The sequence below is a fragment of the Clarias gariepinus genome, chromosome 27, assembly GCF_024256425.1.
Source record: "Clarias gariepinus isolate MV-2021 ecotype Netherlands chromosome 27, CGAR_prim_01v2, whole genome shotgun sequence".
Lineage (NCBI taxonomy): Eukaryota > Metazoa > Chordata > Actinopteri > Siluriformes > Clariidae > Clarias > Clarias gariepinus.
The window spans coordinates 1,056,784-1,074,609 of NC_071126.1; the positions used below are offsets into that span (position 1 = coordinate 1,056,784).

Here is a 17,826-nt window from a genome sequence, read left to right on the forward strand (position 1 = left end):
GCAACAGACAGACACAGAGAGAGAGAGAGAGATTCCTGCCTTTTTTAGAGATAAGAATATATTCAGCCCCCTCCCACCGAAGCGTCGAGTATTCAATGTTGATCACTACCGAATATTCGAAGCTCAAAAAAATGGTATTTGGACCAGCCCTAGCGTGCAACCTACATCTCGTATCTCCTGTCCCGCTCCCTTATATGCCTGCAGGAGTGACAGGATGCTCTCAGATTCCTGGAGGACAGCGTTCACCTGGTTCCACACATCACGCTCGCACTCTGTGGGCTGCGCATCTAAAACACATACAGAAACCCTTACTTACACAGAAGACCCAACAACTAGTACAAACTAGTACAAATAAAATAACATACATTTTACATTTCATATAGCTTCTAAATTATTTTAATTTACATGTGAGGAAATGTAAAGAGCATGGTGAAAACAGGAACTTGTACATTAAATATCAACAGGACATGTTAGTTTTATTACAAACAGAAAGGATGTAAGAGCATGCAAATGGCAAAAGGCATCTAATAAGATAGAGCAGGAATGTAAATTATTGTGCCATGCAACTCGGCCTTTTACTGGTGGTGTGACAACAAGTGGCTGTGACATATACAAAACAGGATGCACACAAACTCGTCTGTAAAGAATAACAAGTGGGGAAAGAAAAGGTGCAAGGTGTCATCTTGTGAGAACGGACTGAACATCTGCATGTGCAAAACGCATGCAAAACACACCCAATGTAAAGCCATTCAATTTGCACACGCTAATGTTCTCTCTGAGAATAGTGTGTGGAGAGCAATTAATTCAATTCGTTATATTAAAGGTTTGGCTTTGTGTCTATCGAATATACGGTACACACAACGAGACATGCAGAGATTTAGTAGATAGCAGGACGGACAGACTGGGCCAGGCAAAAGCTCTGCTCACTTTCAAAGTCAAGGAAAAAGTTTGGCCCCTGATCAAGCTCTGTACAAGTGAGCACTTTTAAAAGATTCCCCATTTGGTTTCTGAAAGAGGAAAACAGAAGGAAAACAAACAAATAGAGAGAGAGGTGTTGCATGTAATATACAGCAGTTCAATAGCATGACCATGTCTGAAACACTTGCATAGATTTTTGTTATTCAGTCTGATCTCCACCTGAAGTTTTACAAAATGGATTCTCAGATTTGCTCATTTATTAGATCGAATTTATTGTCAGACACACTCTCATCAAAGCGACATCCAACAACCAGGGAGGGCGAAGACTATTCTTCCTCCGAGACATGAGACACCAGTTCAAAGGTGTAACACTGAGAAAAAAAGCACCATCCACCCCTTCTGCTTGTGTGTGCCCACGATGCCCATGACATGAGAGGGATGCAAGTGCCCCCCCCCGGAAGGAGCACAGCCAATCTGCTCCCTAGACCACCAGGTATGCACCGTTCAGTATCACTGGGAATAGAACCCGCAATCTGAATGTGGTGGCGAACGAGTACTTCCTCCTTTACACTACTAGCCCCCCTCTGCTCTTCTTAAACACAGAGATGCTGGGGTTGTCTATGAGAGTGTTCAGACATGGCGTTTCACTTTCTCCTGTTTAAAAAAAAAAAAAAAAAAAAGAGAAAGGTCAGCCATTTCAAGGCTCCTTTAAGCTATGGAGAGTCCCTGCAAACTTACTTTCAAAGTCCAGGAAAAAATGTGGATAGTTCTCTATTTCTCTTGTAAGGACTTTAAGAAGATTACCCATTCCAGCAAACCTAATCGAGATATAAATGGTAAAGAACTAGGTGAAAACAATGTACAAGTGAATCATACATTTTTAACACATGCAAAACTGTTGCTGAAGTTGGTGATTACGATGGCAACGGTCAGTAAAAGCCATTCAAGCTTACATTAAAGCTTGTGAAAAGTCAAAGTTTGTGCTTGATGTGACATTATATTTTGGCTGCTCTCAGCATCCGCATTAACACACAGCAGTTCTCACCTTTACAGGTGCCATACTGTTAAGGACCTAGTGTACAGGGCAAACAAGTTATCAGGTCTCAAGCATCTTCAGTGTGTGTGGGTGTGTGCGTTCATGTGCATAAAATGTCCCAGTTGAAATACCCTTTAGATAATGCATTTTCATCCCTTTAAACAGTCCTTTATTTCCCTCCCCGAACTGCGCCGTTTCGATGTAAACGAGCTACTCCTAAGCCACGTCCCTGCAGAGAACTGCAGAGGTGAGCTGTTGCTCAGGGGACTTTAAACCCTGCTGTTTGTCCTTTTTCTGACTTTGCATTGGCCGGGGCTTAAACAAGCCAATTCGATTTATGCCCCATAATGTTACCTCATATGACACACTCCCATTAAGGGTGCGCAGTAGCTCACAGAACAAAAGGTGGCCGAGCTACAACAGCTGGAGTCCTGAGCATTCCCCTTTTTCCTTTGAAGACACACACAGATGAATAAATATAGATTTGGTGCAGTGGTTACAAACATGGTTTGTTTGTTTTAAAAGGAATTCCCAAATTTCACAATGCTAAAGACATAACATGTTTAAATCCCACAACGCCACACCTATCTGTGGCAGGAAACCCAGAAAGGACACTTTAAGGACAATCCACGCCCTCTTCTCCGCCAAACAGAGTGATTGACGCTTACAGCTAGAAGTTGTGAGTGTAAGGATCTGAATTACTGGTTGGAATTTCCAGGATTCAAGCCCCAGCATGGCCAAGCTGCCACTCAGAACGTTTATACAACTACAGCTCTTGTCCCAACGAAAAAAAGTAAAAAATCCTGACAGATAAGTGTTTCTGTTTATGAGCGCAGGCGCTCTGTGTGTGTGTGTGTGTCTGTCGTTATGTGTGTGCGAGCGCGTAATTTGACACCGTGCCGGGTCAAGTAGGCTCACCAGCGCCCATTCTTCTTGAGAACACTTGACAACCAGCTGTCCTCAACTACTCTGGTAAACTTCTATCGCTACACAATAGAAAGCATCCTAACCAACTGTGTCACAGTTTTGTACGGAAGCTGCTCTGTTGCTGAGCGTAAGGCACTGCAGCGGGTGGTGAAAACTGCCCAGCGTATTATAGGGACTCCACTTCCAGCCATTGAGGACATTCAAAAGAAACACTGTCTGTCGAGCACGCAGTATTCTTAAGGATTACTCTCACCCCGCCCACAAACTGTTTTCTCTCCTGCCTTCCAGTAGGCACTTCAGGTGTCCCAGGTCAAGAACCAGCAGACTGAGGAACAGCTTCTTTCCCAGAGCTGTCTCCTTATTGAACTCTGCCCCCCACTGACACCTGCCCACACCTCACACACCCCTATACTCTTCCCATTACCATTACACTATTTAATATGAACTGCACTACAATGTACATACCCGTTTGAAAATACAAATATCCACGCACAATACATTTGTAAACTTCTGATTGAGTATATATTCGCACATGTCTACTTGTAAATTCCTGTCTAGAAAATAGCAACCTGTACATTGTTTATATCTATTTGCAAATTCCTGACTACAGTTAATAGCAACTTGTATATACTGTTCATCCATTGTAAATTTATAAGTATAGTTACTAGCAATCTGTACATTATGCTAACATAATATCCTTCTGCAAGGCTTTAGCTTCTCCATGCACATATCCCTTTTAAGTGTACTTAGAACTTATACCTTTATCCTGCACTTTCTGCTAATTGCACTTCTGGTTAGACCTAAACGGCATTTCGTTGCCTTGTACATGTGTAATGACAAAGTTGAATCTAAACTAAATCTAATCTAAACACACATAACGGCAGGCTGATAAAATGGGTGCACGGATGTTGATTATACCAGAGACTTAGATTTATAAGCACTATACAGTGGAACCTCGGATTACGAGTAACGAGGTTTACGAGTGTTCCACAAGACAAGCAAAGATTAATATATTGACTTTATTGGCAAATTAATATATTGACTAATATATTGGCAAAGATAAATTTTGACTTTAAAAACGAGCATTGTCTTGGTTTATGAGCACCGGGTATCATGCTTCACGCATGCGCTTTTTGTTTTGACGCTGAGCGTCACGTGATCACAACTGAGCCAACAGTTTTTCTCTCTCTCTTCCGCTGCGGAATAGTCTCCCCTGCTGGGTCTTAGTGCTCGTGTCTTACTGGTATAATCAACATCCATGCACGCGTGTACTGTTTACTATAACACTGTGACCCCATGTTTGTGTAAAACATTTTATTTTGTGTTCGGAAGCACGTGTGTACACGTGCTGGCACAGAAAGGCGAGAGACACACTCTGTTCTCTGAAGAAAAACTGCTCTGTTGCAAATCTTTTCCGAGGTAAGGTGCTGGGTCATTTGGTTGTTTGTTTTACTTTACAGCAGTGATCGTTAGTTTGCACTCACACGAGTGTCATAGCGATGTTTATTGCTAATTTTTTTTTTAGATTAAACAGTGTAGCGGGAGAGAGACGTTGATTTATGACCGCTGTTTACGGAAATGTAGTCCAGTCAGGGAGATGCCTTGTGGGTAATGCAGTCCAGTGTGCGTCAACGCGAATGCGAGATGTAAGCTAGGATATAGAGCCTGAGTTTTGTTCTTCAGTATTTTTTTTTTGTTGGATTTAAATGCAGGATCCACCCAAAGTTTGTACTATAACCTGACAATGCAGAAAATAAAAGAACGGGCATCGACCAGTTTGTCCATCTCATGATTACACGAGCATGAATTAACGAGCTGTTACGCTGTCGCGAGCAACATTAAAATAAAAAGCGGAGAAGCTTTAATAATTTTACAAAGAACAACAGTCTTTCCGTTAATGTGTGTGTGTGTGTTTAAACAAGAGGAGAAAGTTTTAATGTGTAAGATGAGAAGGGGAAGACAGGAGGGGCTGAAGAGTCTCTACTTACACAAAAACGGAAACACTTATCTGCCGAGATTTATTTTTTACTTTTTTCGAAAGGTAAAGTGCAGGTTAATTTGTTTTATTTTTACTTAATATTTTGTATTAATTATTTTTATGTGTTTATTTTTTTGGGCTGTAGAACGAATACTTTAAGTTTCCATTATTTCTTATGGGAAAATTAAATTCGGTTTATGAGTGTTTTGGAATACGAGCCCACTTCCGGAACGAATTATGCTTGTAATCCGAGGTTACACTGTATTTTATGCGCACTAAGATCCAGCAGAGGAGACGATTACCCACTTCAGCAGGGCAAGAGAGAGGGAAAAAAAAAAAAAAAAAAAACCACATTGGCACAGTTTATGATCACGTGATGTTTGGCATCAAAACAAGAAGTGCATGCGTGATACATGATACTCTGAAATCGTGACTTGTTCGTTTTTCAAGTCAAATTATATTAAAAATCTTTGCTTGTCTTGCGGAACACTCGCAAACCGCATTACTCGCAATCCAAGGTTCCACTGAAATTAATTGTGTGTGTAGTTAAACACACATATATATATATAAAACTTGGATTACGAGCATAATTCATTCCGGAGGCTCATATTCCAAAACACTCGTAAACTAAGATTAATTTTCCCATAATAAATTATGGAAACTCAAATTATTCGTTCCACAGCCCAAAAAAATTAATGCATAAATAATTTTCACAAAATATTAAGTAAAAAAAAACTTATGTAAAAAAAAAAAAAAAAAAGTGTGTGTGTGAGAATCTCCCCTCTCCTCGTCTTACGCAATAACCCTTCCTCCACCCTTTTCACACGCATTAACGGAAACACTGCTCTGTTGCATTCTTTTCAAAAGATGAAGTGCAGGTTAATGTGATATATTTTTACTTTACAGCAGTTATTTCGTTAGTGCGTGTGCTCAAGTGTCATTAGAGGGGTTACTTGTTAAAAAAGTAGTTTCCCAATAAAGCAGTGTTTCCCTTAGTGTGTGTGTGTTTGTGTGAGAGAGAAAGTCTTCCCACACTGTATCCGCCCCCCTCCTCTTAAGAGATAGAGGAGCGAGGGCTACTGTGTAAGATAAGAGGAGGGAGAAAGTCGTTCTCCTCTTGTCTTACTTGAGCTTCACATACACACACACGCGCGCGCACACACACAGACACTAACGGAAACACTGCTCTGTCGGGATTTATTTCTTCGCTTTTTTTCAAAAGGTAAAGTTCCGGTTAATTTGTTATATTTTAACTTTAGATTTTGTATTAATTATTTTTATATGAATTTTTGGGGTTGTGAAATGATTCATCAGAGTTTCCATCATTTCTTATAGGGAAATTCACTTTAATATACAAGTGCTTTGGATAACAAGCACACTTCTGGAACAAATTTTTCACATGGTCAGTAAGCTAAGCTCAGCAACAGCTCATTTACATAGACACTGGAACAGCATGTTTAGAAGAAACATGAGAAAATAAGGTGTAAGGGATGCATTATCTGAGTGGTATTTAGCCGGTGCATTAACAAAACCACCACCCACCCTTGTTAAGGAAACAGTAAAATACAGGATTATTATTTATGGAAGAAGTCTTGAGGGGTTAGAGCTTAGCAAAATTTCATAACCCAAGAAACTGTTTAGGAACGGAGGAGTTTACGCTTTGTTTTTTTGTTAAACTGAGAAGCTGAGGCTTTTGAGTAAGAGAAAAAAAAAAAACAATAATACTGCTGCAATTTAAGAACAGGAACTAAACTCGTCTCTTGGACTTTCCCTGACGTTAAAGCTTCGCTATAAACCTGTAAACTGTCAGATTGCTGTAGTGGAGAAAGCAGAACACTACTCTCTGGACCATGCTTTCGATAGTTACAAATTCCCTGCCTTGTGTGGCGCTGTATTACACACAAGGTGCTCATAAGCCTTTCCTGACACAAAATCACTGTAACACCTGCTTGGGCTGGTGGGTTGCTTATTACCTTTATAAAACATTTATTAAAACTATGTAAATAAATCCAGGGATTAAGAAATAATTTCTTCTTCATCTAATCCGCAGCAAGTCTTCCAGCACACACAGTCTTTACCAGGAAGTTTTGGTTGCTTAGCAACATAACATTTCTTAGATAGAACAATAAGCTTGTGCTCAGGTACAATATAGCATGCTTAATATTCCTAGAGATGAACCATGCAGTGGGGGAAGTTTTACAACAAGTGATTCGCCTCCACTCCACTGCGCAGAACAATCACACCAGCCTGTGTATGAACAACTGCGATTTCTTTCCTCGGTGTGGTTTATTTGTTTTATAAAATCTGTGTGCGGAGTTTTCTGATGTGTGTGAGCCTCACTGCCATCACTAAACCAACAGATCACAAGCGGTGTGCTGCGAGAAGCACAGCACTGCTGAGAGTTCAGAGCCAAGTCTACACACACTTTAAAATGATCCTTACGAAAACACACATTTAAACAGGCATATTTTAAACTTTAACCAGGAACATTACTACACTAACGTTATTTATGTAGACAGGATAAGCTTACCTTATCTGGAAAAAAATTTTTTTTTAGTTCTGTTTGATCATCCGCTTCTCCTTGATTTCTGAAACACAATAAAAAAAATTCTGCACATGTACAACTCAGAATAATCATAATTGTTTTCAGCTCTTTAAAAAGGAACATTAAAATGCATTATAATAATTAAGCAGAGAGAGCCCCGTTGACCAACAGCTCATTAGTGTGTGCCTGTTTTAGCAGACGGTTCCTTCATACGACATGTGGGATAAGGTGAAGGGGAAGCCCCTAATTAAACACCCTGCTCTCGGCTGTCATGAGCAACAACAGAGCTGGATATGAAATGTGAGAACAGAAGACAAAAGACTGCCCCCTTCTTATGCTTACATTAAATTTGTCATGTTTTGCATTCCTCTCTTACTCTCACACACAAATCATGTCTAAAGAGACTGGAAGTACCGTTGACGGACAAAACTGGGTCTGATTCACATTGGCATGACGTACCAGAGCTTGCTCTGGATCTATATCTCTTGTCCAGGAAAACCAGAATCCAGGTTCAGGCAGGTAAAGTAGATAATTAACACCAATAACACCATTGTGCTCTGTGCCCCGATTATACACCATCCATATCTATTGATAAAACTACTTGTGCAGCGAGTGTCAAAGAAACAGCCAATCACTTTGCACAACAGGTGTAAAGTTCTGCATCGACAAAACAAAAAAAAAAGCACACAGCCAGTTAAGGGAACTACGCATAGAAATCACCAAGAATCCTCCAATACAATATCACAATACAGTGGAACCTTGGATTACGAGCATAATTCGTTCCGGAAGCTCGTATTCCAAAACAGTCGTAAACCAAATTGAACAGATAAGTGCTTCCATTTGTGCACGCAGGCGCTGTGTGTGTGTGCGTGTGTGTGTGGAACGGAAACAATCTCTAATGACATTCAATTACGACACACTAACGGAATAACTGTAAAGTAAAAATAAAACTAATGATCCTGTACTTTTCCTTTAAAGAGAATCGCGACAGAGCAGTGTTTCTGTGTAGAGCAGAGAGAAAGAGCAGGCGGAGTCTTGAGCAGAGAGAGAAAATGGATTTTTAACCTCTTTAATGAGACTTGCTTTTGCTTTACACGCGCACTGTACACAGCGAATACAGACACAAAATAAAATATGTTTTACGCGCGCACACACACACGTGGCACAGTGTTATAGTAAACAGTACACACGTGCACGAATGTTGATTATACCAGTAAGAGAGCACTCTTAGGCACTAAGACCCAGCAGGGGAGACTATTAATCACATGATCAGTTAAATCACACTGGTCTATAAATGTTGATGACTTATTTGACTTCTTCACTAATCCATGTTTTAGGTGCTGCCTCTAAGCCCTCATGTTTTCATGTTAAACCAGAATTTTTTTTTCAGATAAGGCCTATAAAGATCTGCTGTAAAGCTAACTTTCCACAGCCAGAGGAACTCGAGTGGCAGATCATCGGCAATCAGATCCCTTACACAAAGTCTATGCATGTTTTGTGAAACCTGAGAAGCAGCTGGTGATATTTTCTCTGTGGTATTTCCTCACTTGTCAAATTTAGGTACTAAAATTCCAGAAAATGTTCACAGCTCACAACTGAAATTTTCCGTTCTCCTCAGCAACACAAAAACTCAAACTGTACGTGGAGGAGCTGTGAGATTTGTGCTGGATCCTATATACGTCAAACTCTCTGCGCTGAACCTGGAGTGATCCTCACACATGGAGCCCTGCAACATGTGCCGGTAACACGAGAACACCATCGCAAAGAAGGAAAGGCGCGAGGGTTCACAAACACGTACCTAAACATTCTACAAGAAACAGACGGGAACCACACAGCTCATGACCCCCAGCGTCTGAGCACTGGCCGAGCAGTGCCATGTTTATGGGTCCGCTGGAAGTCTGTTCATGACGTGACCTCCACAGTCACCATGGAAACCAGATCATTACAGATACAGAATGAACTAGAATAACAATATAAATGTAATAAACAACTCTCTATAAGTGTAATAAACAACTCTATACTAATTATAACTCTATAAGTGTAATAAACAACTCTCCTTAAAGAGCATTTCTTTTTTTTTTTTTTTTTTTTAAAATGCCCCACTTAAAATAATAATAATAATAATAATAAATTTAGCACTTCTTTAGAAAAGCCCTAATGTGGTCAGGTCCAAAACTGCAATCATAGTGAAGCCTGGGACACCAATGTGCTCACTTTCCCCTCGTGTGAGGGTGAGGTCATCCACCTCAACCTGGTCACAAACTTGGATTTTTCAGCAGTTTCATGTCTTACATGAAACAACTATGAGAAGATATTTTAAAATGACTAATTCAGAAAGGGTTAAACCAGTCCAAACATCTGTACACCTCAGACATGTGCGTTTCCAAACCAACCAGTAGAAAACATCTCCTTGTTCATCTAAAACATCTCTCATCAGCTCACACTCATAACGGCTATTAGTATTACTATTGTGAGCGTGTGTTTGCGGCAGTTTTTTATTTTTAAGTGTAGTGATTGCTCTTCAGTAACTGTACTGCAATAACGGCCCCAGGGAAGAAACTAAAGTTTTAAAGGCTGTAGTAGTTCCAGAGATAAATATGTGTGTGCGCTTACAATCAACTTCCTCTTCCACCATATTTATTTTTACAAAATTATACTCGCTGCTGAGAAATCTAAAACTGCCTCAGTAACCAGGTCTAGGTCTGACATTGGTGTAATCGTCTCCGCTGTAACATCTGGATGCTGTCATGGTGCCTCCTCCACGTACATCAGACAGGTGGATGCAGGAGGACGCGAGCTGCACACCCCCTCTTACATACACCCTATGCCTTCTACACCACAAACAAAAGCAGTGACTTTTGCAAAAGGAGCCACGAGAACACTTCTGGGAATGTCCTTGAACACCCTGAAGAATTTAAAGCATCTCCACACACACTCATACACACACTTCCAGTTGTTGGACTTTCTATGAAACAAGTGAACTGCTCTCAGTTTTCTTTGAGAAACTGCTGCTGAAGTTCCAGTAAACAGGATTGAAAAATATCTAATTTATCAATCTGTTAGCAAAGTGGTGCATGTGTGAACGCTGAAACTGAAAAACCTCCAGATTTACACAAGCCCCACAGACACTGACGTTTTCCAGCTGATGACTCCAGTAGGTGGCAGTATTGCACTGTCTGTCAATAATATCAAAAGAATAAGAGTAGGCATCTTAATTGAACAGAAGTATTTTGCAAGAACTTTGTGAAAGATGTAAATGATTTGTATTTGCTGGAAGAGAGGTTGTTTTTTGTTGTATAATAACAAAAGGAAAAAAATAAGAAGAAAAGTAACTGGACTGAACTCAGGCAAGCTGGCAGAGTTTTGCCCTTTTATGGCCACTGGAGGGCAAACATGGGGCAACAAGTCCAAAAACCACAGAGGCTGCCTTGCCTCTTGTGCAGCATCACAGTCCTTGAAACAGCAGTAAAGTGATTCAGACTAACACACACACACAAACAAAAACAAAGTTCATTAAAGCGACAAGTTTCTCCACAGTTTAATTAAAAGCATTGTTTTGTTAATAAGGTGTGGAACTAAAGGAGTTGGACATGAGCAGCGAGGCCTCAGGGCGTGACTGTGGCCAGCTGGTGTGGGTTGGGGGGAGGGTATGGGTCGGTATTCACACAGGGGCTCTATGGCCGCTCGTAAAATCGTGTAGGAGTCAGGGCACACAATCCCTGCTGTGAATCGCCGCTGGTCTGAATGCCACATCTGTATTGTGAACTCGACACATTTCGAAAGCAACACCGCACAAAAAGCGTGGTATCTCAGGGTCGAGGAGAAGACAGAGGCTCTTTACTGATCGGCGAGCTCCATCTGAGACATCACTGTTAGGCCGGTCACAATATCTGTCTCGGACTGACTGCTGCCTCTGTTCCTTTCCGTTAATAAATAAAGAACCAAAAAAATCTTTAAGTATGATCAGCAGCCTCGTCCTTGCTTATGCTCCTTCACTCTGATTCTCAGAAGATTTAAGCCATGTTCACACGTAGCCAGGTGTTTTTGTCCACATGCAAAAAGAGCGTCGAAAAACTCCATCCAACGTGAAGATTTTCCAAAACTCCGTTTTCAGTGGTGGTGTGTGGACAGTGGAAACACAGATCCTGGCTTGTTGTAACGTCACCTTGTGTGCTGATGATGTCATTGACTGTGTGCTAGTCTCCTTGATTTGACATCAGCTTGAGGATATTCTGTGCAATAGTGGACAGTAAACTAGGGACTGTGTTAGCGTTGCTACTGGACTTAGTAACTGCACACACATGAACAAACACATCACGTTAACAAATAGAGGTGTCTGAACTCACTGCTGCTACATACAAAACTCAGACGACACAGACCCTGCAGACAGCGACGGCAGTTTTGGACAAGAAACTTCTACAAAAGCGCAACCGGTGATAATGTTCTGTCTAGGCTTCTGATCGGCCCCCTTGTTGACTAGGGACACTCCGGACAGCACTTAATAGGCCGTTTCGAATTTTCACCCTGATCTGGCCGGAGCCAATGAGGGCATTGGTGCATCAGGTGTACAAGTTCCACCTTTGATGTACAGACAATATTAATGTGAATCTGATTAAACCAGCAGAGAAATGGAGAAAAAAAAAAAAGCACTCGGACACAGTGACGCGTCAACCAAACAGTCTTCAGTCGAAGTGTGAAGTACTTTGCTGAGTAAGCTTTCAATCAAATCAACATTCATGTGTATAGCACCTTACAGCATTAAAACAAAATACAAGAAACAAAAAAAAGTTCAATTAATAAAAGCTCCATTTCATTTGGCTAAATACCAGATCTTTGGTCACATGTAATATCAGGCTAAGCGCAGTATTAAACTCACTACAACACAATGACTGCGCACTCTGGATTTATATTAATTTTGTAATGTGACTCGGCCTATAGTGTGCCATAATTGTCAGTTATCCTACAGCTGAAAGAACCAGGTCACGACTGCAGGTTCCCGCTCAAATCAGATAACGGCTTTCAAACCACACACACGAACAATTCTCTTTTCTTCATTGACGTGAATCTCACATGCAGAGGCATTCCTAATAACACACAAACACATGACCTCAGCATCGCTCTCTCTCTGATACACAGGATGTGTATCCGAAAAGTGAAAAGAGAACAGGAAGTGCTGAGAATGAGAGAAAACACACCCCCCACCACTAAACTGTGTAGTACAGTAACACACTGCTCAGTCTGCACTTCTGCCATCACTAAAAGCGATTCTCGACATGAATGCTGTAAAACATCCAACAGCGACTGACTTCGTCCTGATCTGCGGTGTAAGCGGCTAAAGAGAAATTTACCCCGGGGCACATTTACCTCCAAGCGGGTCCGCTGCTACAGCCGACCGCACTGCCTGAGCCTTGGAGTTTTCAGTAGTCAGGAGTGCTGGGTGTTTTCAGCTGTTATAAAGCAGGAACGAAACAATAGGAGTATTGGAAAATAAACCACAACGCCATGAGATTGTGATACGGCACCACTGATTAGTTTCTTATCACACCATACTGTACTTTAGTCTTCCATCACTTCCAGCCATTTCCCAAATCCATAACCCTTTTTTTTTTATTATTTTTTTTTTTTATAAATACCGCCACATCAGGTGCTTTCAAACCGCACCAGCCCGGATTACAGAAAATGCTTACTTTAACACACTTTGAAGCTTTGTTACAGTTAAAGTGACTCATCAGAACCACAGATTAGAGACTTATTTTTTTAAATACATTAAGCTTACAGAATATACAGTTACAATTTACATAATAAACGTCTGTTAGGGGTAATATTAATTTACTCAGTCTCAAATGAACAAAATACACATTGGTTTGCATTGATTCCAATTTGGAAATATAAAAAGTCTTTCCAGTTTGTATTTCTTTCATCCAAATTATGAATTAAATCATGAAGCCAGCGTAGTGAACTGAATCAAACGTAATCGTGACGGGGTATGTAAACTCGTGATCTGTTTATTGTCACTCATTCTCTATAGCGCTTATCCTGTGCAGAGTCGCATCAGAGTGGACTTGGGGAGGGGACAGGGTACATTCCATTCCACAGGGTACACTCAATTTGGGCCTGGGAGAAAACCAGAACACTCGGAGGAATCTCACCGCAACTCAACCGCCACTTTAACCTAATGAGAAAACCCTCCTCAAGTAACTCAGGATGCTCTTCTGAGCTTTGAGTACGTCAATCACATCATATCTACAGCACGTTTTTCATCATCATTAGAAAACACAATAGCACAACTTGCAGTTTAACATACGCCTCTGCTTTGGATCGGTCAAAGGAAGGAACTCCTCACAGGCTGCATCACAGTTAGCAGCCTAGCTCATTGCTTTATTAATTAACATGCTATTCAAACTCGTTCAGTGCAACAACTTCAGGGCACTTTGGTGGCTTTTTTTTGCTTCTTTCTCTTATAGTTTATAAGACAAAATTATGTAAAAGATGCAGTTTTTTTTTCTTTTGAAAAATCACGCAGCCTCAGTCCTGAAGATTCAACCATGGAGGAAAACCCTCTGCACAAACACCACGGGTAGCTAGCCTGCTAAATAATATTAAGGCTTTAATCTTGACAGAAGTCTTTCTGATCCTTCCGGGTTAGACTTCAGATCCACAAGATTTTGTTGCAGCAGTAAATCAAAGGGTGCTCGCGTACAAGGTAATACACAATACGTTTTATTTATGCACACAATATGAACAGTGAAGTACACAGGTTTCTGCACAGCTAGGTACACAAAGTGTGGCGGTAATCCTGAGCAGTGATAAAATAAGCCCCACCCACTACTGGGACAAACTAGTATTTTTGTAAAAGATTTCCATCTCACTCTCCAACTTTATTAAAACACATACCCATACACAGACTTTATTCAGCTCGTTATCTTACTTGCATTTAAATACAAGTGTAAACACACTTGCTTCATCAAAGTGCGGACGTCTGTCCCTCACACACACTTTATTGATCATCAGGTTTGAGCTTTAAGCCTGCAGCAGCAGGAGAAGAATAACCGCTGTATAACCACGGGTAACCCTGAGCATCCTGTTTTCATTGTTACAGATCCACTGCAGTCAACAGCGGAGTGGATTAACAAATGAGTTCACACACTGCCAACTTTCTGCAGGTTTCATACACACATGCATACACACACGCAGCCTGTTGCTCATCCTCAGGCAGCATTCCCACCGGCTCACACAACAGCTACTTTCTTTACAAGCACATAAAGCATCTGCTATTTAAAACACAAACGATGTGAAACCTTTACAGCAAGATTAACCTAGAAGAAGCATAAGTTTACAAAGACACACTGCTTAGACTGGAGCGATACACACAGACCCAATTCTCGCTTTACACATCTTTTAAACTACACACTTACTTTACCGTAAAATCAGCTGCACATCAGCTTACTGCTTCAGTTATTCATTAGATTTCAGATCGTTCACTCCACAACTCTAGCACTGTAGTGCAAGACTGAACCTAGGCGACACACACACCTGCAGCAGACAAACGATTCTACAAATACAACGCAAACATTACATACACCAATAAAAACAAAAGTATCTGGACACCTGACCATAACATATGTATGGGATTTCCTCTCCTCAGGACCATGCGACCAAAAGTCCTGAAACAATGAAATAGGCACCTGAAAGACGATTTGCAGAACACTTTTATTTAAAATAATAATAGATCTAGTAAAAAAATAATTGCAACAGTAAACATTTCATGTGAAAAACAACAGCCATCTTCGTTTGACAAACAAACACCTTGATTTTTTTTTTTTTTTTTAGCAGATTCACAGACAGAGAAGAGTCACAGTAATGAATCTGCAATGGCCATACACACACACAATTTTTGTTCATATACACACTGAAGACTTTGAATGTCAAACATGTCTAAAAAGTACATTTTGCATAATGTGCACTCTTTAATCTCCTATGAGAGTAAAAACTCCCTTTTTTTCTCTTCATAATCTCCTGCCTCACTCATGCACTTATCACAATGTTTCACTGGCGCTTAGATTCCACGTAGAAAGTTTTCTCAGTATGACAGAGCTATGATCAGTCTGCCTGCTTCACATCTAAAACACTAGCCTCCCAGGAACTCCTTCAATGGCCCAAATATGCGGCAATGGCTTAGAGTGAGGTCAGGACTGTATGGGTTGCAAAAACTCCAGGCCGAGTTCCTATAATGTGGTGAATGTTTGTGTGTACGGTTTACACAGACACACATGACGCTTCCGCAAGTTTGCCAACAGCCTCCTTAAACACCTTTACACCATTCAAATGATTTACTACGACGAAGAGTCATATCACCATACTGCGCTTGAAGTCTCCTGTAAATGTCAATCATGTTTAAGCCTTTGGTCATGAAATCCCGAATGTTTAAATGGCCATTAACTTGTTTTATACTCACCATATAAAGACAGCGCTGAAACTCTTACTTTCTGTGGAAGCACTCCGACACTTTGATCAGATAACATCAGTCTGATCAAACTGCTTTTAAAAGGTGACGTTTCTACATACATGACACTTGTCATAGCAGAGGAACTAATTATCAACAGCTTTGTACAGAATTTTAGAGGCTGAGGGACAGAGACAGAGAGAGAGAGACAGACAGACACAGAGAGAGAGACAGACAGACAGAGACAGAGAGACAGAGAGAGACAGACAGACAGAGAGAGACACACAGAGACAGACAGACAGAGACAGAGAGACAGAGAGAGACAGACAGACAGACAGAGAGAGACAGACAGACAGAGACAGTTCACCCTCTGCCAGATATCAGATGGTCATGAAAATCAAATCATGATCATGACCAAGTATCGAACCAAAACCAAGTGTGTTTCTGAAACACACTCTGTGTGTGTGTGTGTGTGTGTGTGTGTGTGTGTGTGTTGTGAGTGAGTTAGAGTGTCTATGCAGAAAACTACAGCCGTGAGAAGGCCACAGAGCGATCTGTCCATCAGTGCTGTGGGGGGGGGCTTCATGCCGGCTGCCTCGGTCCATCAGCACGCGACAACAACAACAACAACAAACAAACAAACAAACAAACAAACCTAGTGCCACAAGGAATAAAAGTCCAGCAGGATTCATTAGCATAATACAGGAAACTATTCCAATATAAAGAGAACTCGCAGCACTGTGTGTTAGGACGCTGCGATGTCGCTTCACACACACACACACACACATACACACTCACACACACACACACATAAACACACACACACTGATCAGTAACGGTGTCCAGATCAAAGAGATTTCCAAGTTTAATAAACTTTACTGATCAGAGTGTATGAGTAGATCCCGAGATCCAATCTTCTCTCTCACACACACACACACACACACACACACACACACACGGAGAGAGTGTGACTTCCGCGGTCAACACACTCCAACTGGAGGAAATGATTAAACATGGAAAAGAGAGAAACCTGCCGCACGCACGCGCGCGCCCACGCGCCCACCCGCCCGCGCGCGCGCTCTCAGGCCCAGAGTGAGCTCGAGCAGCTCTGAAACAAAGATACTAAAGATGTGAAAACCTGGAATAAAAACACACTTACGGGTATTTGTTGGTCGGACTAAATTACGCCCCCCCGCCGCTGCCTCTCTCTCTCACACACACACACACTCACTCTCACTCCCGAGCACAGACTTTCACGCTTACACACACACTGATAGGCAGAGCGGCCCTGAACCCTTCCCTTATCCTCCGCCGCGGTAAACTCCACGCCGAGGGGTGTGACGGGATTTTATTCATGTTCTCGCGCTCTAATGTGTTCTATAAGATTTTTATCATTTACTAAAGTTTACCAAAAGTTTAAACAAACTCCGCGCTAGTAAATTAACCTTTGCCCCAGTTTAGCGCAGTGCTTTATTAAAGAGACGCTCCACCCCCGCTTTACTCCACTTTGGTATTTCCCACGTTACGTCAACATGAGGGAGCGCGAGACCGCTTGTATTTATTTATTGGGATTGAGCCAGAGAAGTGAACAAGGCCACAATCTGATGGTGTCAGAGATGGTGGCAGCACCGCCAGGGTTTGTTTTTATAAAGTACCTAATATGATATGATATAACATAATATAATCCAATAAACAATAAAATTTTATTTTTTTATGTTATTTTATTAGATTACTATGTTAGTTTATTATTTATGTAAAGCACTTTGGGGTATTCTAGTTGTTAAAGTGCTATAATAAAGTATATAAAGTATATAAAATTGAATAAACATTTATTAGGAAATCTAATCACATCCAATCAGAAGATGTAATAAACACAATAAAATCTAAAATAAAATCTTATAATAAAGTCTAAAAAATAAAAAAATCTTAAAATTAAATCTAATAAATATTTTTTAATAAAAAAAAACTAAAATCTAATA

General features: G+C 40.9%; 1 protein-coding gene across 3 annotated transcripts in view; it reads right to left on the reverse strand.

Annotated features, from left to right (window-relative positions):
* Nucleotides 1-17,287, reverse strand: part of fam49a (family with sequence similarity 49 member A) — a 29,084-nt gene extending 11,797 nt beyond the window's left edge. The window contains exons 1-4 of one of the 3 annotated variants that reach the window (XM_053488809.1): nt 17,007-17,287; nt 7,390-7,447; nt 928-1,007; nt 166-287 (exon numbers count right to left, since the gene is read on the reverse strand). In XM_053488809.1, the coding sequence (XP_053344784.1) occupies nt 166-287; nt 928-1,000 (195 nt within the window). In that variant the 5' untranslated portion in view covers nt 1,001-1,007; nt 7,390-7,447; nt 17,007-17,287. Of the gene's footprint in view, nt 1-165; nt 288-927; nt 1,008-1,656; nt 1,737-7,389; nt 7,448-17,006 lie in introns of those variants that run through there. The other 2 variants (XM_053488811.1, XM_053488810.1) reach the window with 2 other exon arrangements.
* Nucleotides 17,288-17,826: the final 539 nt, after the last annotated feature.